The 25,536-nt window shown below is 39.0% G+C and overlaps 3 protein-coding genes across 4 annotated transcripts; all 3 read left to right on the top strand.

Moving 5' to 3' along the window:
* Window positions 1-725: 725 nt before the first annotated feature.
* Window positions 726-8,301, top strand: il6r (interleukin 6 receptor). Of its 2 annotated transcripts, none has more exons than XM_034228326.1 (10): window positions 726-1,053; window positions 3,088-3,627; window positions 4,127-4,250; window positions 5,149-5,327; window positions 5,417-5,583; window positions 5,740-5,884; window positions 6,725-6,765; window positions 6,877-6,925; window positions 7,244-7,349; window positions 7,479-8,301. In XM_034228326.1, the coding sequence occupies exons 1-10, from the start codon at window positions 972-974 to the stop codon at window positions 7,519-7,521; spliced, it is 1,476 nt and encodes a 491-aa protein (XP_034084217.1). In that variant the 5' UTR covers window positions 726-971; the 3' UTR covers window positions 7,522-8,301. The 2 variants fall into 2 exon arrangements, with proteins under 2 accessions (XP_034084217.1, XP_034084216.1); XM_034228325.1 differs by having other exon boundaries at window positions 732-1,053; window positions 7,498-8,157.
* Window positions 8,302-8,516: 215 nt separating this feature from the next.
* Window positions 8,517-13,269, top strand: LOC117554087 (RIIa domain-containing protein 1). Its single transcript, XM_034228327.1, has 4 exons — window positions 8,517-9,485; window positions 9,571-9,647; window positions 11,996-12,042; window positions 12,421-13,269. The coding sequence occupies exons 1-4, from the start codon at window positions 9,405-9,407 to the stop codon at window positions 12,483-12,485; spliced, it is 270 nt and encodes an 89-aa protein (XP_034084218.1). The 5' UTR covers window positions 8,517-9,404; the 3' UTR covers window positions 12,486-13,269.
* A 357-nt stretch (window positions 13,270-13,626) lies between these two features.
* Window positions 13,627-25,494, top strand: otoa (otoancorin). The gene is made up of 29 exons (XM_034228278.1): window positions 13,627-13,761; window positions 14,833-14,913; window positions 15,015-15,058; window positions 15,687-15,708; window positions 16,002-16,047; window positions 16,381-16,453; window positions 16,656-16,706; window positions 16,819-16,994; window positions 17,078-17,211; window positions 17,725-17,843; window positions 17,930-18,069; window positions 18,458-18,572; window positions 18,709-18,921; window positions 19,306-19,473; window positions 20,128-20,268; window positions 20,514-20,563; window positions 20,993-21,119; window positions 21,207-21,325; window positions 21,418-21,559; window positions 21,922-22,130; window positions 22,210-22,300; window positions 22,397-22,520; window positions 22,611-22,786; window positions 23,074-23,217; window positions 23,297-23,439; window positions 23,757-23,893; window positions 24,193-24,290; window positions 24,786-24,939; window positions 25,049-25,494. Exons 2-29 carry the CDS (start codon window positions 14,856-14,858, stop codon window positions 25,129-25,131), a joined length of 3,297 nt encoding a protein of 1,098 aa, XP_034084169.1. The 5' UTR covers window positions 13,627-13,761; window positions 14,833-14,855; the 3' UTR covers window positions 25,132-25,494.
* Window positions 25,495-25,536: the final 42 nt, after the last annotated feature.

Here is a 25,536-nt window from a genome sequence, read left to right as displayed (position 1 = left end):
CTGCTGCCAACCGGTGCGCCTCTACCAGAGCGGCCCTCTTCTGCCGAACACTGGACGCTCCCTTCCACCAATCGAAGCAGCAAGCAGATAGAAGGTAAAATGCTGTAATTCTACCTCCCATGGATCATCTGCTGGGTCCATTTGTTGGTCGGTTCGTAATGTAACGGTGTGTGAAGCAGGTAAGACCCAAATGCAGATTAACGTGAAAATTCCTTTATTTCAAGGCTATACTAACAAAGACATAACAGAACACTCACCGACGAACTAGTCATGACACAAGACGAACCGACAAAGACAGACAGAAAAACCAGAACTTAAATACACACAAGACTAATCATACAAACAAGACACAGGTGAGGAGGGAGGAGAAAACACAGGGACACCAGGTGAACACAATTGGGTAAATTAGACACACCAGGGAAACTAACGACAGGGAACCACAGACAGATTTAAACGAGACAAAACGCAGACAGAAAACCAAAAACAGATCTAGACAAGACAAAACACCATAAAGACAGATCGTGACACTATCACTGTCTACTGGTGGAGGGGACATTTTAAATTGAAATACATTTTCAAGACTAAAAAACGTAAACAATATATCCTAGTCTGTTGATTAGAATAAAGTGTTTTGTAAAAAAAGAATTTAAAAAAAACCCACTGATTACAACTTGAGTATGAATATTATAATAGCAGGGCTATATTCAGCTTTCATTGGGGTTTTATTTTTGACACTCAGGAGGATTTCCTCTGTGCAACAGGCTGAACAAGGGGAAGAGAGCTGGGATTTCACAATAACGAGTCTTACTGACAGCGGACTGCTGAAACCAGAGGCGGCCGGTAACTGCTTTGAGAAGCCAGAGGAGGACCGTCAGATGTTGATCATGTGAAGTTAGATGGGGGTCACAACGGTCTCCAGTGTTTGTGAGTGATGGTATGAGGACTCGGTGAAGGGAGACTTGTGCGCAAAAATGCGGATTTTTCTCCCTTTGCTGTGTGCCCTGTGCGCCACACCGGTCAACGGTATTTTCGACGGGACCTGTCCCAAAAAAGGTAAGCTACCAGATTTAATTTACAGCCAAAAAAACATGTTGTACGGTATCGGTGAGACGTCGAAAACAGTGTGGTAAATACTTTGAAAAGTGGAACATTTTACTAACTCACTAACTAACCTTTTTAGTGTTAAAAGCAATGTGTGTGTGTTTTTGTTTGCTAACATCAATGTAACCCACAGGAGCTCTTGAGACTGTCATTATGTGTTGATTTGATTTTGATAAGATTAGACAGATTAAATTGAACTCTGTAGCAGCCTGCTTTGATTTCACTTGAGCATAAAGTGCATAGATTAGCAAAACAAATTAGTAAACATTTTTATTTGACAGGTCGATTTCAGATCACATTTACAGAACACGAACATATTTATAAATCATTCAATCTAAATTAAGGGAATCTAACTATTAGCAGCATGTACCAATAATTGTGCTTCCAACACTCTGCACACCAATCTGAACTATAAATGTGCTTTCACAATGTGCTTGTTAAGCTGGACTCAAACTGGAGGAAGAAGGGGATGTAGTTGGTTTTACTTTTTTAAACATATCTTCACTAAAATTATCCTAATTGCTGATCAGGCAAATTCAATGTTATAGTCTAAATATATAAACCTAAACACTGCTCATACATTAGTGAATTTGCTTTTCTGCCTTGTCTGTATAGCTTCTATTCTAAAATATCTGATTTACAGGCAAAAGGCAAACAAATCAAAGTAAAGGACAAGAGTGTGTTTGTACTAAAAGGGCAATGAACTACTCTCGTATTTGTGTTACGTCCCCACGAAGGTCTAGGGGACCTGGAGACAATAATACACAACAACCAATAAAAATGACAGAGTCAGCGTAAAGGTTGACAAAAGGTTTATTTCTTGTAACCCTTGAACTGAACAGAAATTGAAGAGAAATACTCTGTGTGTGAGGAGGAGTCAAAGGAGATTGTGCCAAACAAAAGAAACAAGCATAACAAAACCAGGCCTATCTACATCTATCCTTTGAAACCAAAACAGAAATTCTCACTAACTAAACTACTCAGAATTGGACAAAACAGAATACAGGGGTGGCCACAATCCGCTAACCTAGTGTGTCTAAACATTAGTTATCTACGTGATGAGAAATGTACAGGGTACCCCAGACTCACCTAACTCCTCCACCTAGTCTCAACACACACACTTTCACAAAGGTCAGAGAAACCAAAGAGAATGAGTTGCTAAACACTGCAGTCGAGTTCAATCTGGAGGCTTTACACACACAGATACAGAATAGCCTTTCTGAAGGAGCAAATGACTGAGTTTGAGAGCAATCACAAAATCTGCATAATTAGGGGGTGTCAGAGATGTAAATACGAGATATGACCCGATACATGATCAGGGACAGAAAAAGAAACCATAAAGAAAAGACACTTTAAAAGAGGAAGTTCAAAAGGAGTTAGTAGTTTTAGTTATGCAACAATGCATCCTATATTTGCTGTGCAAAGCACTTTTTTATGTGCAAAAGATTAAGGAAGCCCTGAGAGGCAATTAAGTAGAAATCTGCTAATCTATTTTTAAGACAGATCCAAATGATTTTCTCTTCTTTGTTAATAGCTGAGGCACAGGTATACAAATGGTTTTCATTGCTCCATGCACTCTGTTAGATGTATTTTTGTTTTAGCAAATTCCTGTTATGTAGGGTAGGGCGTATCAAGATAAAGTATGTAAAAAAGGATTAAAGTAAAAACAAAAGAAAGGAGAACATCTTACTGATGCACTTTAGCCTCTTTTGACTAAAATTAGTATAACAACAACACACAGGAAAAAAGTACCCTGCAAATGTTCTTTCCTCAAATTTAGATTGTCCTGGCCAAACATTTCCCCCCTGCTCTGAAGTCTGAAAATCATTTTGATTAGACTTAAAAGGAAAAACGATGGTTTCGTTTTTCGCATTTGCCTCTCAGGGCTTCCGTAAAGCAAGTTCAGACATTCACAATTCAAGACAGCCAGCACACAGAGTAGTTTATATTAGCTCTGTAATCGTGTTTTTGTTTGTTTTTTTGCAGACCCTCCCCCTGGTGTGTTGGTTTTATATCAAGGCAGTAAATTGGTTTTGAGCTGCAGCGGTCATGTGGAGGCGGATGGAGTAAAGGTCAGAGGAAGGAGTTCTTCTGATGAAAATCAAACCTCTGTTAACAATATAAGGAACACTGAAGCTTTGATGAAAAGTGCCAAACCTACTGTGGAGAATACTGTGGGTGAAGGATACCACTCTAACACGACTGAGGCAGGAGAAAGCAAGAGCCTCAAACATTCAGCAACAGCTTACACAGCTTCTCCGAGCACTCCCACGGTCTGGGAGACTGGAGATTATGAGGAGCAGGAGGGTGAGGATGGGAGCAGAGTAACAAGGAGCATGAAGCCGAGACTACAGTGGAAGTGGAACGGGAGGATCGTGGGAAAAGGAGACAGGGACTGGGGTGGAATCGGCTTTGACAGGAGAGGGTCTTCACTGTCTCTGTCCTCAGTGAGACTGTCGGACTCCGGCAGGTTCACGTGTTACCACAGAGGCAGAGAGAGGTTCTCCCTAAAGGTCAAGGTCGCAGGTAGGTCACAACATCAATGAAGCTGTAACGGATGATTGAAGTTATCGAGTGTCAATTTTATCCATGCCATATTTGTCCTTTCATTTGTCTTAATTGAGAAAACAAAACGAAAAGTTTAACCTTAGTGGCGGTTTTCTGTACACAATACAGTGTGAGTAAGACATTGCAACATGGCATACTTTCTGTATAAGTATGTAAGGGCAATTATTTAAAACATCTTTAAATAGGTTTTTGGTTTTGCTTCTCTTTTTATTTTCCCTTTTGATGGGTACTTTTTTGCTTTTGCTTCTTGGTTTTACACAAGTCTAATGTTGGACTCTGGGAATTATTCATTCTAGCTGAGCAGAAATATTATTACAGTTTAATTGTATACATTTTAGTTTTAGCGTACTATACTATACTATACTGTACCATATTTTTGATGAACATATAATTAGGAAACAATTAACTGACTGAATGACTTGAATAATGTACAATATCATTGCCCCTCTTCTGTTAGATCCTCCAGAGACCCCCCAGCTGTCGTGCTACAAAAAGTCCCCCAGCAGTAAGATTCGCTGTGAGTGGGCCCCTCAGAAGCCCTTCACTATCTTCCCTAACTGCTCCCTCTTCCTCAGTAAAAGGTAAAGACACTTACAGTATCATTTCATATTGAATAACTTATACATGTGTGAGAAAATAGTAACGTTTATATTTAGACCCTGTATCACCTAACTCATACATGTCAAACTCAAGGCCCGGGGGCCAAATCCGGCCCATGGTGGTCCAAGATGAGATGCCAAGTATCTGGCTTGAACTAGCATCACAGCAGCAAACTGAGTTTAAATGGATGTTTCCTTCTTGCACTTTTTTTCTTGCAACAATGACAACAATGCAACAATGAAAGATGTAATCATAAGAAATGACTCCGGAAAAGAAAGCAACTGATTTTTCATTTATTTAATGTTTAATGTTGTTTTTATAGGCAATTATTTCAGCTTGTTAGTTCCAGCTTTAATATGTGCACTAAGTAGTTTTCAATACGTTTTGCAATAAACATTGAACCAGTCCGGCCCTCGACTAGTACCGATTTTTAAATGTTGGCCCACTGTGTTTAGAGTTTGACACCCCTGACCTAACCTGTAGATCACATTAGGTGAGGTGTGTAAACAGGTCCCTATTACACATATGATGAGCTATACATAATCGGAATGTATCCCTCTTGGAGATCTTTTCAAGTGATATCCACAGTAATAATTGGTATCATTCTTTAATCTATTAGAATAAGATTAAAGGTTAACCAGAAATGGGGACACTTTATGATGAAAGTATATGCTTGCTGAAATGTTGCTGTTCAAACATTTGAAACAGCAACAGTTTAACATCATCCAGTGTGAATGACTTCACACTGGATGATGTTAAACCACAGCAAAACAAACGTTTCATAATACCACAGGAAGTTGTGTTATTTATGTCTTTATATCTTATGTGTGTGTGAAACTGTTTTTTTTTCTTTCCTTCTTTTACATTTTTTGCTCGCAGCGCCACAAAGTCCTTTCTTCATTTGCAGTGCTCATACTCCTCTAAGCACTCCCGCTGTTGGTGTGCTCTGGATCACAATGACGACGAGCTAAGAAGCAATTACATGGCCTACTTGTGTGTCACAAGCATGGCAGGCAACGCCACCAGCTCCCTGCTTTCATTCATGCCTCTGAGCATATGTAGGTTTGTGTGTGTCAACGCAATATGTGTTTTTGGTGAAATGTATGGGTAATTAAAGCACTCATTCTATTCCTTCCTGCTCCTTCAGTGAAGCCTGACCCTCCATCAGAGGTGTCAGTCCGACAGGAGGAGGGACAGGAGATGAGGATAACGGTCACCTGGAATTTTCCGATCTCTTGGAAATCTCAAGACAGCTTTTATAAACTAATCTACGAGATCAAATACCGACCTCTCAAGTCCTTTGATCATTGGCAGGTGCATGCTAGAGTTTTTTTCATATGTTGTGTGTTTGTTTGCTTGCTACAGTTTAGTAGATCAATACACTGATAGCCTTCTGGCCTTAAACAAGTTAACACTCAGGTGAAGACATTGTTTATTTATCTGTTTTTTTTTCTGTAATTGGCTTTTTAGATACAGATGATTAAGGGCACACGCTCATATACTATAAGGGATGCAATGCCTGGTGTTGAATACTTCATACAGCTCAGGACTAGGGAAGAGTATGATGGTCACTGGAGTGACTGGAGCACACCCGTCTATGAAAGCAGCTGGACAGGTAAACACACACACACACACATCCCGAATAAAAGCATTGAGTCAAACCATTTCAAAATTAGATCCTCCCATTAGCTGATACGGAAAATCCTGGGACGCAAGTGAGCATTTTTTTCTTTTTTTTGCCTGGATAATTGTTCATATTTGTGGAAGAGACGCTTTCCCAGTTCAATTTTTCTATAAAACGTTTTTCCCACCTGTGAAAACAGCCCACATATCAATATATACCTTGTGTTAAGAGTGCATGTGGAAACTCACCTAAGAAGACGACCTGATTGCTTTAAGTCTTTTTGGAACAAGCGGTGGTGAACTTCAGCCTCACCTGCCAGCTGCTTTTTACACTTTGTCACCTTGGCTTTAGTTATAAACACAGAAGAGAAAAATAAAATAGATCAGACAACAACAAAAAAATACCTTAAATGTTCATTTTCTCACTTGCCTCTCTGGCTGCTACAGTATAAACTGAGGCTATTGTGTGGATGTTAGTTCTCTTCTATTAGAGGAAACTCTGAATAAGTGAACTCTTTATACACAGCTTGAGTGCAGTATTATGGATCCTGGATACATGTAGTGTTGACATTATTTAAAAAGAATATATGCTTTTTCAAATTAAATAAACCCCATTAAATTCAATTGAACCATGCAACTTTTGACATTGAAGTGAAACCTCTTAAGAAAAGGTTTTATCGGGATATTCTCTAACATCCTTCTGTTCTTTTAACTTGAAATCCTTCATATCTATTTGATATGTCTGACTTTTTGGGGAATGCACTGCAATAATGCACTCTACAGTACAATATGTTTTTCTGATTTAATCCCTTATCGATGTTTCTCTCCTCAGCAAAACGGTCAGTGGAGTATGAGGATCTCACTGCCACAACGGTAACAGTCTAAATGTGTCTTTTGATCATGCTCTCCTAACACTTTGATGCTTACAGTTGTTGTCCTGCCTCCAGTATCTCACACCGTCTCTTATGTTACCTTCTCTAACAGTTTTCAGTATACACTGAAGGCTCTGGTGCAGATGAGGATCTGTCTGATGGTAAGAAATATAGCAGAAAGTAAAATATGTTTTTAATTAGCTTATTGTGTTTGGGAGAAAGAGAGGAGGGGGGCTGAGAGAGTGAGAGGAAGGGAACTCTAAAATGTTGTTAGTGTTGAAAACCCCCTGTGCCCCACTGGGTTTCAACAGGAAGCCATGTCTTCATAATAACTAAGGCACGACAGCGAAACAAGCCACAGGAAGCATGGCTCAACACACCTATCTCACACACATACATTTAGTTCCACCCAAACGTACTTGCATGTATGTTATTGATCTCCATTTGGATTTCTCACAGTCTTCCCGTCTTTCCTGCAGTTCCTGAACCTATGCCAGGTGGAGACGAGGGGTCACATCACATCCTGTGGATCTCCTGTGGTTCATTTGCTTTCTTGTCGGTCATTTTGGCTCTTTTCATATTCAGGTAATGAATATATGTTTAAAATAGTTGATCCTACTGTAAAACAAACATGGATACATTTATAACAAAAGCTAAATAATCCCAAATGGACGGGAGTCATTTGATTTAAAACTTCAGCAAATCCTTTCACAGTTTTTTTCCCCCACTTCAGACACAGGGACAGGTTCATGTCTAAACTCAAGAGTATGAGTGTTAGCACCCCGTACGGTGACTCTCCACGGCCTGCACCCTCCACTCAAACACCTCCAGAAGGACATGCTCTGGTGACCTTTGCCCCTCCTTGTAACAAAGAACCCCCACCGAGCGAAATGGAAGAAAGTAAAGAAGAAAATGAAGAAGAAAGTGAAGAAGAAAGTGAAGAAGAAAAGCAGCGCCTGAAGGAGAGGATAGACGCCTTGCATTTCAACAACCCAAGTTATTTCTTTCACCAAAGGGATTGATGAACAGGCAAAAGGGGAATAAACAATCCATATCCAGTGTGATATATTATGGAAAGGATAATGGACTTAAAACGTTGATGGTTCTCCAATGAGCTTGTTTTTGCAATCAAACTCAGCTTGTATTTTTCTATTTCTATATGATGCCTTGAATACCTCTGAAAGACTTGTATTTGTTGTATTTGTCATATGAAGAGCAGTAAAGCTACTCTCTCATTTATCTGTGGCAATTGAAAGACCTGATAAAACAGCAGGCTATGTCATCTAATTCTAGTATACACTTTTATTAAGCTTTATCGACTATATTACTTGCTTCATGTCTTTTCAGTTTCCACATATTTTTTTACAAGATTTTTAAAAGCGATTGCAAAATGGTGGGATGTGATGTTTTATTTTATTTTTGAAGAAATATGGTCTGATGACTGGAAAAAGGTTATGGCATAAAAGTATCAATTCAGTCAGCTGCAGAACTGTTTACATGTTTAGGAATATTTTAAGCAAAATATAAATCAATATAACACAGGGCTAAAAGTGATTTATTATTTAGATGTCTCTGCACTAAAATATAGTTTTAAGACATGTGGTTATATGCTTCTATCAAGCATGGGAAAACTGTACACATTGCACAGAGAGGAGGAGGGACAGAGTTTTTATTCAGGCCCAGAGGCTCATTTTAGCCTTGAGGCCCCAAATAGCAGCTGAATACTGCCATGCTGGAATACTGAAAGTCAAAAAGCATTTTAAAATAGTTTTCAGTCTCAATATACTGAAGCTAGAACAGTTCCCTAATCACCCAGCCTCTTAAATGTTTTCTTTAGGCAAAAACCCATCCTATAGGACTTGTTGTGGTGTTATACATTTAAAAAGTTGAATGGTGACTGTCAGTGTTGAAACAGCACTTCAGCTGCCATGGTGTTTTACTGCAATATTACAGAAGAGTCCAAAAATGTAACTTTAAAAAAGGTCTAAGCTAAGCTGACATAACACTGCAGTTTTCATATGATGTATTTCTGAAACCGACAGAAAAGAGAGAACAAAAAAACCGTCACCCTGAAGGTGCTTGAGCTTCCAAAAAAGGATTCAATAGCACAAATGAATGTTGTCCTGATGGACTACAAGTTAAAGACATATTAGAAAGACTGTCAAGAAACAATACACACATTTATCCCCATGGTTGCTCATTCTATAATGTTGAATTGTGTATATTAACTGTGATTGATCGAAAGTAAAATGCAACCCAAAGTCCTGTACAATACAAACCCCACAACCCCTCCTCACACAGAAAGTGATACATTACGTTTTGGTTAATAACACTCATACAACAATAATTACAGCATTTATTAATAATAAAATAAAAATCCCATAAATCTTTAGCGAGGATACAACAGTCCGTCCTTGTATTGAAAAGGGTGGGTGACTGAAAACTCACACATTTGCAGAAATGTTAGTCCTTTTTTTGTCTTCTGCTGCCGCCTAGCGGACGCAGCCGTTAGTTGTTGGAGGTTGTTTCCATAGTAACAGTTGTGAGCAGCAGCCATGTCAGTAACAGGTGGACAGATCTGATCGTGACATGGCTCCGGTCTGTAAGGTGATACATTAGACCAACATTTGTAGAGAAAATATGTCTGGAAAAGGGGATTTAGCTAAACTGGACGTTGGTGTATTAACTGCTGATCAGCAGGAGAAACTTCGACAGTTCAAGGTAACAGTGTGTCATTCACACACAGCCACAACCCGCAGCTGGATTTGTATGTTGTTGACTAACCTGAAATGCTTTTTCTTTTTAGATCAAGACGAGAATTAACAATGAGAAGTATTTGAGATCACATCCAGAGATGGAGGTATTGATAGGTGACTTTTTAAGGTTAGTTAACTTACATTAAACCAACTGTTCTTTGCTCTCTGTGTCTGCTGATAGTAGCCTATTTGGGATAGAGACTGAACAATTCATTGTAGCCTATATATCACAAATGAGTGTTGTGTGTGCCCATGTGAACAGGACTTATCTTCTCGTCAGGGTTAAAGGGTCTGTCTGATATGCTATAGTATCATGTTTTTTCTTGTTCTTATACCCAACAATGACTTTTATTTTTTATTATTTTTCTAATCAATTATAATATGCATTTTTATGATTATTATGACATACTGACTTTTTATGATTTGTATCAGATGCTATACAAAGTAACTTCAAACCAGGGGCGGCGCCAGGGGGGAGCTAGGGGGTGCTGAAGCACCCCCCAGGATTGCCAAAGCACCCCCTAAGAACCCCCAAGAAATGTGTTTTTTTTCGAAAATAATTTTTATTAAATTAAATTAGAAAAAATATTGATTATATTAATGCAAATGTGAAACAAACACATGTTTTACCAAAAACATAAAGCCAACACAGGTGATATGATTAGGCCAATGGCCAGCACCCATTCGATTTTTGACCTACCCATAGGCTAAATTACTTTGTGACACTTGATTGACTTCCTGTTAGCTAGAGCGCCAAATTATTTGCTAACAGCAAAGTGATCGTTTTTTAGTCCTTAAACGTCCACGTGTGGACACTCAATCAAAACCACCTGAAAGCGAGAGGGATTCTGCACATAATAGCATAGCCTCGTGAATACAAGTAGCTTACTTCTGGGTCTCTGTGTTTCATTCAAGCTCTGCTGTGTGTGTGTGGCACGAGCCATTTTGTGTGCGTGCGCGAGCGAGCGAGAGCTCGCGCACCGGTGGGTATCTACCTATGGTATCTACTGGAGATCGTTGTGGTTAGCATCTGGTGTTAGCTAGCCAAGCTAACGGATATAAGGAGCTTTTTCAACAACAAGGTGGAGGGAGAACTCTCTCCTGTCAGACTGAGAGTCTCAGATAACCTCAGCTCAGGTGAAGTAAAGGACTCTAAACAGTGTTTAGATAGTTAACTTTAGTCTAGTTATCTCAGTGGGTCTCAAACGGTTTGTTTTAAAAGGGGAGTGATTTGTAAAATATCTATAAAGAAATAGAAAATCTGTTTACAGTTCTGTTTCATATGGGTGTTGTTGAGAGATGTATCCATAGATCTCTTAATGTTGCTCTCAAAGTGCACCAGATTGATGCTTAACTTCAATATTTTTAAAAAATCTTCCCGGGGAAGCATGCCCTAACCGGACCCCACTAGAGGAGGTGAGGTCCACACCCCACTTGTAAAAATAGCACTTTACCCCTGCTGACACCTATATGTCGTGAGCTGATTATCGAGCCTTCATTGTAACAGTGTGTGCGTGTGGGGAGTGTTGCAGTAGAACAGGGGTGCCCACACTTTTTGGGCTGGTGAACTACTTTTGAAATGACCAGCTCACCGAGGTCTACCAACCAAAAATAAAATCCCAAATTGCAAGGGTTGCTGAATAACACGTTTTATTTATACATGGGATAATAGGGCTGCAACAAACGACTAATTTGATAATCGATTAATGAAACGATTAATCAACTATTAGATTTAGCTTGAGGTTGTTTTAGGCATGTGGAAACTAACAATGAAGACAATAAAGATGAATACTTGATTCAAAAATACATATATTATTAAATTAACTTAACAAATTGTGAACAAAATTAACATTGCTTTTTATTTAAATTAAATAAATAATATTTCACATCAAAATAAACAACAATGTTTTAACAAATATTAAATAATCTGATGACAGAACTGTAAACAGAATAGCTGAAACTTTAACAAAATAAAGAGTAACTCAGTTACCTCTAATCATTAACCCATGTTTGTATAATTGTGTTAACTCTGTGTGTTGCTGCTAGCATACAGAACACCTGATGTGGAAACGTTTCTCGTGGATGGGGCTACAGAGCTACTAGAAAGACAGTGGAACCCGGTGCATTTCTCCGTCTGAATGTGGAGCACTTTTGCTAAATGTTTAGACAAATTGCTCGTCTTACCGCCCTTACAGTACATGCTGAACACTCTTGGCAACGAGCATTGTCCACCTCAAGAGTAACGAATACAAACCTTGTATTGATGTATCTTGCAGCTTATTTGAAAGAAACAGGCGATGTATTTTAAGATACTTTAGAATCTGCCTCCGACAATGAGTGTATCTGACTAGTAATATCAGTTGATCACATTTGAAGGTGAACTCTTTATTGTAAACACTCAAAGGGTGTCTCCTCAATATACTTTGTACTGCAGTTGTAAAGTTACTAATCACATTTCTTGTCCTCCTCTCACAGAGATGTGCTTCTAAAAAGGCCTGCGGACATCCGGGATTTCGCTGCAGGTGAGGCACACACACACACACACACACACACACACACACACACACACACACACACACACACACACACACACACACACACCATGTGTTGACCCATACAAATACGTCAAAACGACTCTTGGTGGGCATCAAAAAGTGCATCTAATGGGTTGAAATTCAAATGTAATTTGAAGGAATAGGAATATGGCTGAGGAGAAATTATGAGGAATGGACTAAAAAGCACTGTAGAAAAATACGAGATGTTGTTAGCCTTGTGATGTTAGCCTTAAATGTACCCCAGGAATAGTTGCTGCCATGGTTATCACAATCCAAATTAACAATACTGTCAAGATATACATGCTCATTTTAAACCACTAATACCTGTCAATGTTTTCATGCCAGATCACTTCACCAATCCAGACCTTCATGTGTTAATCGGCTCCAAAATGGAAGGAAACATGGAGTGAAACACACCCAACAGTCACAGTGCTTCCCCTTTGTGCCTTCTCTGTTCAGAGCAACACATGTATGGACTCTATCTTTAGTCAAAACAAAGACAGAAATACATTTACGTCCGTCCACTTGATAGCGTTATTGTCCGATTCCCCATCATACACATGCAGGAAGCCAACAGATGGGGAAGATGCTAACTGCATTTCCTAATAAGAGTGATTAAAAGGTTAATGAGGAGAGGATGTCCTGAGGGTCTCACACATACGTTACACTGTGCTGTTGGCCGCATCACCAATATGATATCAAGGCTGCATTTTGTGTTTACTGCTTTCAACAACTATTTCACCAGAACTATCTATGTGGCCTGCGTTGTGGGCACACAGCTGTTATAGTCCGCATTGATCTGGATATGGGCCAGTCAACACTGATTTATTTCACCTAAATATTTCATGATGATGCTGCAGTTTTCGTCTTTCTAATTTTGAAATCTGTCTTAAAGTCTTTCTCTTGTGTTTTTACATCTCTTGTTCATTTTTTAAACATATGTTCGTGTTTGTGCCATTGAAAGTAAGGACAAGGAAAAGTTATAGATTGCAAAAAGATTAAAGAATTTTTCTTTCAGATAAATGTGTGTGTGTTCTATTCAACTCCACCGTTTCACCTAATCCTACTTCTACAACGACCTTAATATTCAAATGTGCTCGGTTTCGGTTGTCACGGCTCTGTATTCAGGAGCTTGTGTTTGCCCACTTGCTTTATGGATTGTGTAAATAAAGCCTTTACTTTACCTTTACTTTATATGGTTGTTGTTTGTGGTTTTATAAGTGTGTCCATCTTTTCCTGCTTTCATTTAAAATAATGTTTAATCTGACGAATTATCAGAACATCCAATCATACAACCTCCAAAATAAATGTACAAATGTGCATCTGATCTCAACTCAATCCTATGTGATCTATTGTCAGCTTGTAGTGTCTGGTTTGTTCTGTTTTTTAAAACATTAAAATAGGAGCTGCAATGTAGCTATAAAGGTGTGTTCACTTCATGAATAATGCATAATGCGTTTCTGTTTCTCTCTCATGAGACGCACACACACACACACACGCAAACACACACACACACACAGCATCTCTTAAAAGCACGTACCTGCTTTGCCTCAGTTGAGGACAGGTAACCATTGAGCCAACCCACATCAGACAGGATAGAGAGGACGAGGAACATCTCTCACTTTTCTCTAAATCTTGTTTTTTTTTGTTGATTCTGAAATCTGCCTGGGAGCTGACATAGATTTGGTAAGTAAAAACAAATGTATATATTTATGAATTTCGTTTTTCGTTTCCTTTGAGAGACATAACTCAAAGGTTTTAATGGCATATGCACATAAGCTACAGTGTAGAAATGGCAATGAAAATCTTATGACCCGAGCTCCTCCAACGATGCAACATATATCATAAAATACAAATGAAAAATAATGCAAGAAGTCTATATAAGATAAGATATTACTTTATTGATCCCAATTTGGGAAATGTTTGTGTTGCAGCAGCATAAAAAGACATGGCATATACACATTAAAAAAAACAAGAAATAAACAAGAAAGTAGAAAATATACATGTTGAATTTACAAATTAACAATGATATAAAGCAAGGTATTATATATACATAAGTATGTGACGGATAGAATATTAAATATATACGTTAACCCTGGATTGCAAACTTATTACATTGAAGCTGTGACATTTACATGTATACTACACTTATTTTTGTACGTTTTAATAGTTATTTTTTAATCCTTGATGAAAGATTTATATCTATGATTACCAAGCAAAATAATAATATTGCATTACAATCTTTAGTGTAATATTTGTTAACTCTAACAATGCCTTGTCATCATTTGGCACATTTAATGAGAAGTCAAATCAAGGGAAAGTATACAAATGGAGTCAAAATAGCATCATGCAAATGCGTGATAGTTATCACCAATGCGTGAGAAAGAGAAATGAGGAACATAACATTTAAGTGAATGCAGCAGAAGTGATCGAGTAAGAGGGGAGAAAGAGAGGAACATCGTGTAAATTACCAAACATGTTTTTCACAGCCATTCTCTGAAGTCCAATAAGCTTCCCTGAGGAGGAGAAACACAAGTGGTAACTACATCACAAATCCTCAAAGGAGGAAATCAGAAAACTGGAGGGGGAGTCATGGAGACAGGTTCCATAACAAAGAGAGACATAATTACAAAACCCATTAACCTACTGTTTAGGGGAAAAAATGTATCACCACAAAGTACAAGGAGTTCAAATGATTCCCTTTTAATATTTGTTCCTATTAATGCTCTCATTGAATTGTTTACTTGCGTTCAACAGACAGGCTGGCAGGTCTTTTCACCATGGCTCCTAAAGGAGGAACATGTTGCTTTCTTCTCATCTTGGCGTGTGCAGCCTTGGGTAAGCATCAACACCATCACCTGCAACTTCTCCAGGCATTTTATTTATGTGTACAAAAAAACTTGTGTTTTTTATATAACTATTTATTACTACATTTTCAGCTAAGCCACCAGATGGGAATCCTGAAGACATTTCCAGGATACTGGTAAGTCATTTCTCTCTTCATCAAGTCCAACACATTATCTTTATAGTCACCGTTTTTTCTTCTTAAAAAGAGAATATTTCATCATCACATTAAGACTGTGAAAAGCTTTAGTCAAAAGAGTCATTCTTAAATAAAATAGGACAGTGAGTTAAAGTTATTACGAACATATAAGGGCAAGCAAAGTGGCTCTTCTGATTTGGTTTGAATATTTGAATGTGAATGCGTTCTCATTGTTTTTTAACCCGTTTGTTGCCATACAAAACATATTTGAAGTACTTTGGTAGAAAGTGTTTTATCTCAAAATCTTTTTATTTATAAAATCATCAAGTTTAGAAAAAGTATGATAAAAAAAGGTTATTTCGGTTTTGTCACAGAGAGAACATTTGTTTTGTAATATGGCCAACACATCACTTGTATTGCAGGCCTTTCAGCTTCATGAACACACGTTGTGCCTTACACTCATAGATTGTATATAAAGCTTACACTCAATCACAGCCATCATGTTGCTGCTTCCTGTTTTCACATTGTTTTAGTAATCTCATACTTTGTTTTGTTGAACTACTGTATACAGTTAATCATTTCTAACCTTTAACATTTGAGGATGTTGTGTCTGTTGTTGTTTCATCAGATGAAGAAGTGCCTGAAAAATGGTGAGGGAACGCTCACGCTCAATACACTATAATTGTTGTGTGTGTGTGTGTGTGTGTGTATGTGTGTGTGTGTGTGTGTGTGTGTGTGTGTGTGTATGTGTGTGTGTGTGTGTGCGCACATGTGTGTAACATTAGACAATGCTGATTCACTGAACAAAGGCAGTGTATGTTTGCATGTAAAGTGCCCTCTGTAACCCGAGTCAAAGCGAATACATGGCAAATACTCAACACTAGCCGAGTCCTGATGTGTTTTAACTGTGCAACATATTATTATGAGGGATGCTGTTTTACAGGGTATCCGGAGCCTAAGATGCTGCCGATAACTCTCTTCGAGAATTGGTAATTCTGTGTGTCTGTGTGTGTCCCTGCTGTGTGTTCGGTTCATTTCCTGGACCTGTTCAAATGCTGAGCTGCCTTTTTATTTTTTCAAACTATTTGGCTACAAAATAATCTGAATAATCAACAATCTATTGTTGTTGAAACCATCCTAACCAAGGTGTTTAACCCAAACTGCTTTATTAGTGGTGAAAAGTGGAAGACTATGGTTGACTGTGCAGGATGTATATGAAGCAAAGTAATGACAGACATTAATCAGCAGTAAAACACAAAACCAAGTATTTTAAACTGTTTTTTACTCACCACATTATTTTTTTTAACCCTCATTTCTCTCAGTGACTCGGCAAAGGCGGACCTGGAAAGCATGGTTTCAGGCTCTTCCAACAAAGACCCACAAGTGGATGTAATGGTGTGAATAAACCATGGACAACATATAATAAGAATAAACAAACATAGGATCACTTAAACCACAAAAGATGTATTCAGACAACAAAAAGGATTACTGTTATTGTTTATTTTAATCTTTAAAATTGCTATCTTGACGGTTGATGAGTAATTGTATTCATCATTAGGTGTATGTGTTGTTCAACTCTTTGTTTCTCTCATTTTAGATAAACAAGAAATGTCTTCTAGCCACAATCAAGCAGATGCGGAACTCCTCCGTCAGTATTCCCCACTAATGCCAAGATCTTGTAAAAAATAAAACATGATGCATTAACAAGTGCAGCTCTATGGTAGTCTAATACATCCTACCATCTATCTTATTTCCCTCAGATGGCATCTTCATGTCACATGCAAGCGATTTTGGCCTCTATCTCCTGGGAGATGTTGACCAAACAGAGTGAGAACATGACGTCAGAGGAATATGACACGCTGTTGGGGGCCTCCAAACCTGCTCTAGGAATGAAACTTCCTAGTTATGTAGGAGAGGGCCAAAACCTGAAAAAGTTGTGAGTTTGGATTTATGCAACTGCCTTCTCCACTGTCTCTCATCAACTTTTCTTAAAAGTGCAAAATTGGTCATTTGTTCCAGGTTGGACATGCTGAAGGAGACATTTGTTGGCATGTCTGAAGACCAAACAACTCAGGTGGTAAAATGGGAGAAAGAGCAGATCATGGAGAAATACTTCAACTGTACAACAAGGCCAGCAGCTGATCAAAGATCAAGTAAGAAAAGAGATAAAGCCATTGGATTCAGTAACCTTTTTTCACAATAACCGTCAAACATTTCAATACAATCCATTCACTAAGAAGTGGAGAAAATGTCACTCTTATGTTAAATAGAAAGAGGAAAGAAAGAGGGCAGAGAAGTAAGAAAATATAGGTGGCACGAAGTGAAAGGGACAGAGGGTAGTACCTAATAAAGTAGAAGTGGCAGCACAGAGGGAAACACAATCAGAGGGGAAGAAAGATGGAGGTATAGAGAACAAAAAGCAAGGCGAACCAAGCATCTGAAATAAAAGAAAGGATGACAACAATAGACAGTCAGGGTGTGTTAGAGTGGGAGCTGGACAAGCCTCTTATATGCAAATCATACAAAGCAGGTGGAGAATCATGTCATTGAACAACTAATAATAAAACTGGAAAGGACATCATGGAAAATCATGCAAATCACAGAACATGACCTCTTTCCAGTACCTTTGTTGAATGCGACTTAAGATTGCCTCATTTCATCTGCAGGTTTGATGGAGCGCTGCAACCCTAAAAGAAAATGGCTGGACTTGGACACATTGAACATGATGGGACCTTACATCGCCAAGTTAGCACCAAAGGATGTTGATTCTGCTCCCAAGGAAGAGGTGGGGGTTCTGCAAAGAAGAAAAGCCAATTAACCCATTTTTTATTTGTGTCTTTGCTGATTCGTTTCCTTCACTTTCTCTTCTAGCTGTGTGAATTCTTCCGCTTACGAAAGTTTAAAGTAGCCACGAACATGGTCAGCAACATGAATCCCAGCCTGGGAAGGAAGTTTCTCAAAAGATTTCAAGAATGCTTCGGGACAAATGAGTTTTCTAAGAATGTGGACAAGTGTGTATTCATGCATGAATGTGTGTCGATTAGTGTCGAACCAAAGTCATAGAATGTATTTATTTAGTGCCTAAAAAAACAAAGTTACAAAGGTAAATCCTGAAAGATAGAAACTCTATCATGTGGTGAAACTGAAGAGGGCAGATGGACATTTGTCATTGATTCCTACTCAGTGATTACTCTGAATGAGGGAGCTTTTGGAGTTTTGTAAGGAAGGAATGTTTTAACAGACAAGAGAGATATCATTAACAGACAGACACTCAATATGACAGAGAGAACAATACATGTATCATAATTATTTGCTATACAAATTAAAGTAGCTGACATTATAGAGGGCTGATTTCAAGGTTGGATTAATCACTACTTTTTTTGCTTTTTATCTCATCAGGCTCGGCATACTGGCCTGTCATGTTTCCAATGCTCCAGATTTGGATCCTGACCTCAGCCAAAAACTCCTCTCTGAGCTCGACAGCTGTGACGACGGCAACCCCAAAATCAAGCAGGTATACCCCGCTCCTAATTACTGAGGGGGTTATTAATGACCCCCCCCCCCCCCCCCCCAGATGGGACAATGGTAACATTTCAAGTAAGAGTAATCTCTTTAATACTTTTTGTTTCTTTTGTCCTCCCTGACTCCAGATGAAGAAGCGTCTTGTCAAGGCAGTTTTTTCAAATGCAACCGACATTAGAGGACTACAAAAGTTGGGCAAGAGTGTTGCCTTCTTGACTTCCTCAGATCTTTCTAAGATTTCTAAAGCAGATCTCAAAGACATCGTCACAAATCTGGGATCCAGCGTCCAATGGACACGGGCCCAGATGCGCGCCATAGGAAAGAAACTGCAGGACAAGAAGGTGAGCCTGCCTGCTGCTGGAAGATAGTCTCTTAATTCAAATGAGCTTTATTGGTATGACCATATATACAAAAAAGTAACACCTGCCTAGCATAGTGGGGGGGGGGGGTGTGTGTGTGTGTGTGTGTGTGTGTGTGTGTGTGTGTGTGTGTGTGTGTGTGTGTGTGGTGTGTGTGTGTGTGTGTGTGTGTGTGTGTGTGTGTGTGTGTGTGTGTGTGTGTGTGTGTGTGTGTGTGTGTGTGTGTGGCAGGTAAAATCCTATTATGTTGCCAGACTGCAGCTCTCCTAACAGGATTGGTATTTTTTGGGATGTTTGTTATGTTGTCATATTCAGGATGTTTGTTTTTAATGTAGTATCTCATGATCTCCTTCTGCTTTGTCTTAGTGCAACAAAAGTATGTCCGGTCAGGATCTGTTGGCCTTAAAGTCAGTTGCAGAAGGTTTGCCAAGTTGTGCATTTAAGCATGTCAAGGAGATCCTGAATGACACAGAGGGGATGAAGAACATCGCCCAGAGGATGAGGAAGGGGCAGCGGATGGCCATGCTGCAGGAGGTGAGGAAGGAGAAGCAGGAAATAAAGCTACATTTACATTTGATTAAGACAAACTCTGAATCTGATGAGTACTGCCTGTTGAGGAAAATGTAAATGTTTAAATGAAAAAAATCTTAAATTGTAATGTTAAATAAAAAAAAGTATATGTCTTGTTAACTGTAATAAGAGGTGGGAGAAGTACTCAGACCTTATACTTAAGTAAAAGTAAAAGTACCAGAGTGTAGAAATACTCTGTTACAAGTAAAAGTCCTGCATTCAAAATGTTACTCACGTAAAGTACAAAAGTATTGGCTTCAAAATATACTTACTCAGTATGCCGATTGGTACATTTCAGAAAAATATATATGATATGTTTTGATTATAATTATTGATGCATTAAAGTGTTTATCAAAGCTGGTAAAGGTGCAGCTAGTTTTAATCACTCTGTATGCTGCAGGGTAGGCCATCCAAATCTGTAACTAAATGTACAAAATAATTGTAGTGGAGTAGAAGTACAAAGTAGCATACAATGGAAATACTCAAGTAAAGAACAAGTATCTCAAAATTGTAATTAAGTACATAATTAATGTACTTAGTTACTTTCCCATCTCCGTCTAATACCATTTATAAATACTGTTGATATATTATGAAAAGTAATTGAGTGTTTGCCTTCAGCTGCTTGGAGACGTGGCTCCCTCACTGCTGGTGCAGAAGCTGTCCGGCCGTTTGCTCAGCAGTCTTCCTCTAAGCACGCTAGTTGAAGCAAACATCGTCTCTTTGGATCAAGTGGGGGATAAAACATGGAGTCGCTCACAGGTGAAGCCCCTGCATACCTCCTTGCTCCAAAAGCACACAATTGTTATCACATTTAATTATGTTTTTATATTTTTAACACACTCTGAATTATCTGGCTTCTTCCATGTAACTGTTCCTGATTAATTAACTAAGCTGGAGTACAATAGCTTTCATAAATGTATCACTTATGAAGTTATTGGATGTATTTACAAAAAATATGGTGAATTTGTTGTGAACTTTTTTTGTCTTTCTTTCCTGTTCTTTAGGCAGCTTTCCTGGCTAAAAAGATACTTAATGGAAATAAGTTTTGGTATAGGTGAGATATAAACAGCTGTGAACAAACCATATTTAATACAATGCAATACAAAAGCTTGCTATATGAACATCTGACAAAGCTAACATGGGTTTCTACTGAGAGGCTTTCAAGGACATTCAAGTATTTAAACACCTGGTAGGTCTTGTAACATTGAAGTAACATTAAATATTAAAATAAACAACTAACAACTATAATCCTCTGAAATCTTCGATAATCATAAATGTTGTTATCATATTGAAATATTGGTTGTTACATTAGCAGAAAACACTGTCTTCATGTTGGAAACAAATGACCCTTGACTTAAATCATCACTTCTGAGTATCCACAATAAAAATATTATAAGAAAACCTTTACAAAGACATATTACTTGGTTATTTTATCTGTGTGTTCTTGTAACAGTGTTTGCAATGACTTACATTCACTTGACAGAGTTAAGAAGCTGCGCTCAGTGATGCAGGGAATAACCTGTGAGATGATCGACGACGTATCAGACAGTGATACTGGGGACATGGGTCAGGCTGTAACAGAGGATCCGCAGTGGCTCTCCAAACGCCAGGTATGTATTTACGTCATACAATGTACACACATATGTGAATAAAACATGTGTGGAGCATACCAATGGATTACGAATATCTGTTTCCAGGCAGGATGCGCTGCCCGAAAGCTGTTTGCTTCTTTGGAGAAAGAGAGAGCTGACTACTTCAAAACCATCACTGAGGAGGAGATGAAAAACATCTCCACATGCTTACTCCTTCGGCTGCCGTAAATAAACAGTCTTTTATTTATTTCACTTTGTTTGAAGGAGTAAGTAATTAAATGTTACTGGTCTCTATCTCTCTATCTTTTTCTTACAGGCCTTCGAAGGTGGAGGATTTGCCTGACTCTGTGTGTCCCACCTTACTCTACAAGATAGAAGAGGCCGACCTGAGCTCATTACCTCAACGTTCCCTGTCTCGCCCCGCATTCACCGAGAGAGCTCTGCGTTGCCTGGCTAATGTACACACAACAAGGATACAGACAACTTAAAGGAAAAGCCTAAACACTCAAGAGAGCAACATAAATGGCTCCTTAGCATACATTTGTCCAGTACAAAAGACATTTCCTCATTTGGTGTTTTGATGGTGATGTCAGTGTAACACACTGGTCTCAACAGTTTGATTGGTATTTTTGAGTTGAGGTCTGACTGTGAAGATCACATCATAGATTCAACAAGCCTTAAAGTGAGAAGCATTCATTATGTTTCTCTGCTTATTTATTGTTCAGGTTTTCTCTTTGAATTGTCACCTGCCGGTTCCCCACACACATTATCACTTGAGTCCAGTTTGTGCAACAATGAGATATTCGCTGTGTATCTGCAGGGGACAGACTTATCTATGTTGACCGAGGAGGATGTGTCCAGGCTTGGACCTTTTTTGTGTGAGCTTTCGCCTGCCCAACTGAAACTCATGAGAGGCCCCCTCATGGCCCCTGAAGTCCTCAAATCCAGCCTCCGTGCCATGGCTTCCTGTCAGCAAATTCCCCGTCGCCACGTGGCAGATTTGGTTCAGCTGGTCAACGAGACTTTTGGGTAAGAAATAATCCCTGTGAAAGCCTAAATTATTGCAAAAAAAGCTTTTTCGATGATGCATGTTTTAAATCTCCTGCAGGGATCCATCTAATTGGTCAGCAGAGACTATGGAAGAACTTGGTGCTTTGGTCCTTTTGGATGACAATAAGATATCCACTCTGCCCAATAAGGTGTTCTTGGGTCTTCTCCTTCACTATTATTTGTGAAAGTAATTCTCATGACGCCTTCTGACCTATATTCTCTCTCTTTCTCTCTCTATCGGGCAGCCTTGGTTGAAGGATGTTCTCTATTTCTTGAAGTCGAAACTCAAACACACCTCCAAAGCCCTGGGAAAGAAAATCTTTGATCTCACCACAACCGCATCAAATGCAGCACGTAAAAAGAGAGCAGGTGAGGACGTCACACACAGGTGTTTGGTGCATTCTTCTACTGACTGCTCCTTTTCTCAACCTCTATTTGTTTCTTTCTTGTCTCTCATAGCCGAACAAGTCACTGCGGAGATGATTGAAGAACTGGGAATGAATAACGTCTACTGGTCAGTCGAACAGCTGGATGGGATGTCAGACCAAACCTTCCTTGCTACTGTAGAAACTCTTGGAGATGTCTCTGACTACAACGCAGATCAACTGGCCGTGCTCAAAAGCAAAATAGATAAGGTACAGTGCTTATAGACAAAAAGGAATTACCACTGTCTACAGTAACTCAGTTAAACTAAGCAAATGCTCAAACTCCCTCTGCAGTCAAAGGTCAACATGATATATTATGAATCTGGTGTCTTCCTTTTAAACAACTCCTACTTGATCTACATAAGATTTAAAACTTCAACATCCAGAATAATCCAAGTACAGAACTCCTTCAAAATAGGGATCATAAACCTTTGTTCAGCACTATCACTCTCTGGGTAAAGGTGTAAAACATGTAGGTGTGTGTGTGTTTTTCACAGAACTTGGTTCCAGAGATAACTGAGAGTGAGGTGAAGCAGTTGGGATGTTTAACTCGGGGATTCTCCAGTGAAGACCTCGAGACGCTCCCTTTCCCATTGGACACTCTGGAGGAAACTGCCAACTGTGGCTGGAATGAGTCCCAGGTGAAGTATAGAAGCCGCTTCATATACTCATTGACTGATCATCGTGGCGTTCACTAATCCAGACTTATGGTCTCAATAGATGGAGTCGGTGTGGAAGGGTGCTTCAAAATATAACAACCTGACGGTGAAGCAGCTGAAAGCAGCAGACATGGTGATGCTGAGCCGGTTCATCTGTGGCCTCGACTCCACTGAGATCAGACAGCTGAACATCGACGCCTTCAAGTTAGTGCACCATACAGAACTAACTAGTCATTTTCAATTGTTCAAGAGAAGGAGGAAAAAGATAACAACTCTGTCTTTATCATATGCAGCTAAACATATCCCCTTAACTTCCACTATCTATGTCTCTGATGACTATCCCCTATTATTATTATTATTATCTGGCCTCATTCTTTTTATTTAAATAAATGCTGAATTAGTTTGGTAGCAAATGTAACTATTATCAATACTTTAATTTAAGTTTACAAAGTATGTATCACCTGGTCAAGAGCAGAATTAAGAACTCGGACTAGTTTCTAATGTTTGTTTGTGTGTCGCAGGGACGCTGTGGGCTCAGTGGGAAGTGTTGCCTGCTCCTACAGTAAATCACAGGAGTTGAAACGTCTCGCTGTGTCTGCATTTGGAAATCCTAACAGCTGGGATGAAGCACACGTATCTGAGCTGGGCAACATCGCCGGTTAGATAATCCCCTCTACTTTCAGTTGTCTCTAGGAAACGTAACCCCACTGTCGTATTCATCAGAAGTGCTTTTAACTGTTGCCTACTGACTATTAAGACTTCTTACACTATTTGTTATTGTATTTTATTATATATGTTGCATCGTTGGAGGAGCTCTGGTCATAACATTTTCATTGCCATTTCTACACTGTAGCTTATGAGCATTTGACATTAAAACCTTTGAATCTTGAATCTACTGCAGAAACTAGTTTTGGTTCTCGTTTTGTGCTCAGCAACTTCTGTTTGTGTCTTCCTCAGCTGGGCTGAACGCAACTGAGTTTGCTTCTTTAAACTCGTCAGTCTTCTCATTCATCAGCAAGCCCTGCATCGCGCTCATACCACCACGCATCTTTGCTGTGAGTCAAAGTACTTTACTTTAGGTATTTTTGTTTTAACGTATATATTCCCATTATATAACGCTTAATACTTCTGCCTCAAAACATTTCAAAATCAACCAACTCCATCAACTTTGCATTTCTGCAAGTAAATCTGTTAAAAAATGTAAATGGTCCTAAAATACATTAATGCATCAGTCATAATACAAGGTATACATGTACAGTATCACACCATGAAAGACGGCATTTGTCATAACAAGTACATTGAGTGTTTTTATTTAATTTTTCCTGACTTTATACTTACATAACAATGCTACACTATTTCTTCTAGCAAGGTATTTATAAATGATTTTACTTGAGGGATTGTCTTCCTGTGGTGCTGCAGATGGCAGCGCTGATACTGCACTCTTTTGTTCTTCTCTGCATTTGTCTATTTGTTATGTCCACTTTGTGTACATTGAGTGTAATTGAAAAAACTCATACTGGCCAATAAATGTTGATTCTGTTTACCCCCAGAGTCTCAATGTTGATCAGCTGTTGTCTCTTGGACCTGACAACGCTGCCATGGTAACCAGTGGACAGCAAGCGGAGATGACAGACGAGCAGCTGGCCGCTGTTGAAAGAGCCGCGACCGGGTCAACTGACCAAGAGCAAAGAACTGACCATTCAGGTAAAAACAAACATGGACACTGCTGAAAATTGACATAGCATGGTTTATGTAAATGTACATCACTCACAGTGCGGAGTTCATTGCATCCATCTTCATGTCGCTGTTTCAGGAGCTCCATCAATGAGCGCCGAGGGGATCTCAGCCTTCATGATGCCGCTGCTGTTCCTCCTCATGGGTTTGCTGTTGCTGTGAGAACTGAGAGCTGCACATCCCGCTGCAACACAAGCAGGAGCTCCTACCCACCAACATGCAGCCTCTTTATGTTATAGAGACATGTCTCTCTTATTGTGAGGACGATGGCTTCTTTTAGATTTTCTGTTATCATTTGTGAGTGCAGGCTGTACTAAACAATAACAATTACATACTCAGGATATATTTAACTGTGAGGAATCTTTATTATTGCTTTTAAATATTCTGTCTCTATATCTCTATAAGAAAGTATATTTGAATAGGATGAAAGGTCATATTTAATGTGTGTCACTCAGGTGATCTCGTTGTAGGATGTCTTTGTACTGTAAGAATGACAAGTGAATATATCAATAAAGAATAGTAACATACGTTCTGGGGTATAGTTGAAATGGTATTTAAAGACAATGA

The sequence above is a fragment of the Gymnodraco acuticeps genome, unplaced genomic scaffold (assembly GCF_902827175.1).
Source record: "Gymnodraco acuticeps unplaced genomic scaffold, fGymAcu1.1, whole genome shotgun sequence".
Lineage (NCBI taxonomy): Eukaryota > Metazoa > Chordata > Actinopteri > Perciformes > Bathydraconidae > Gymnodraco > Gymnodraco acuticeps.
This window is presented reverse-complemented; position numbering and strand designations above follow the sequence as displayed.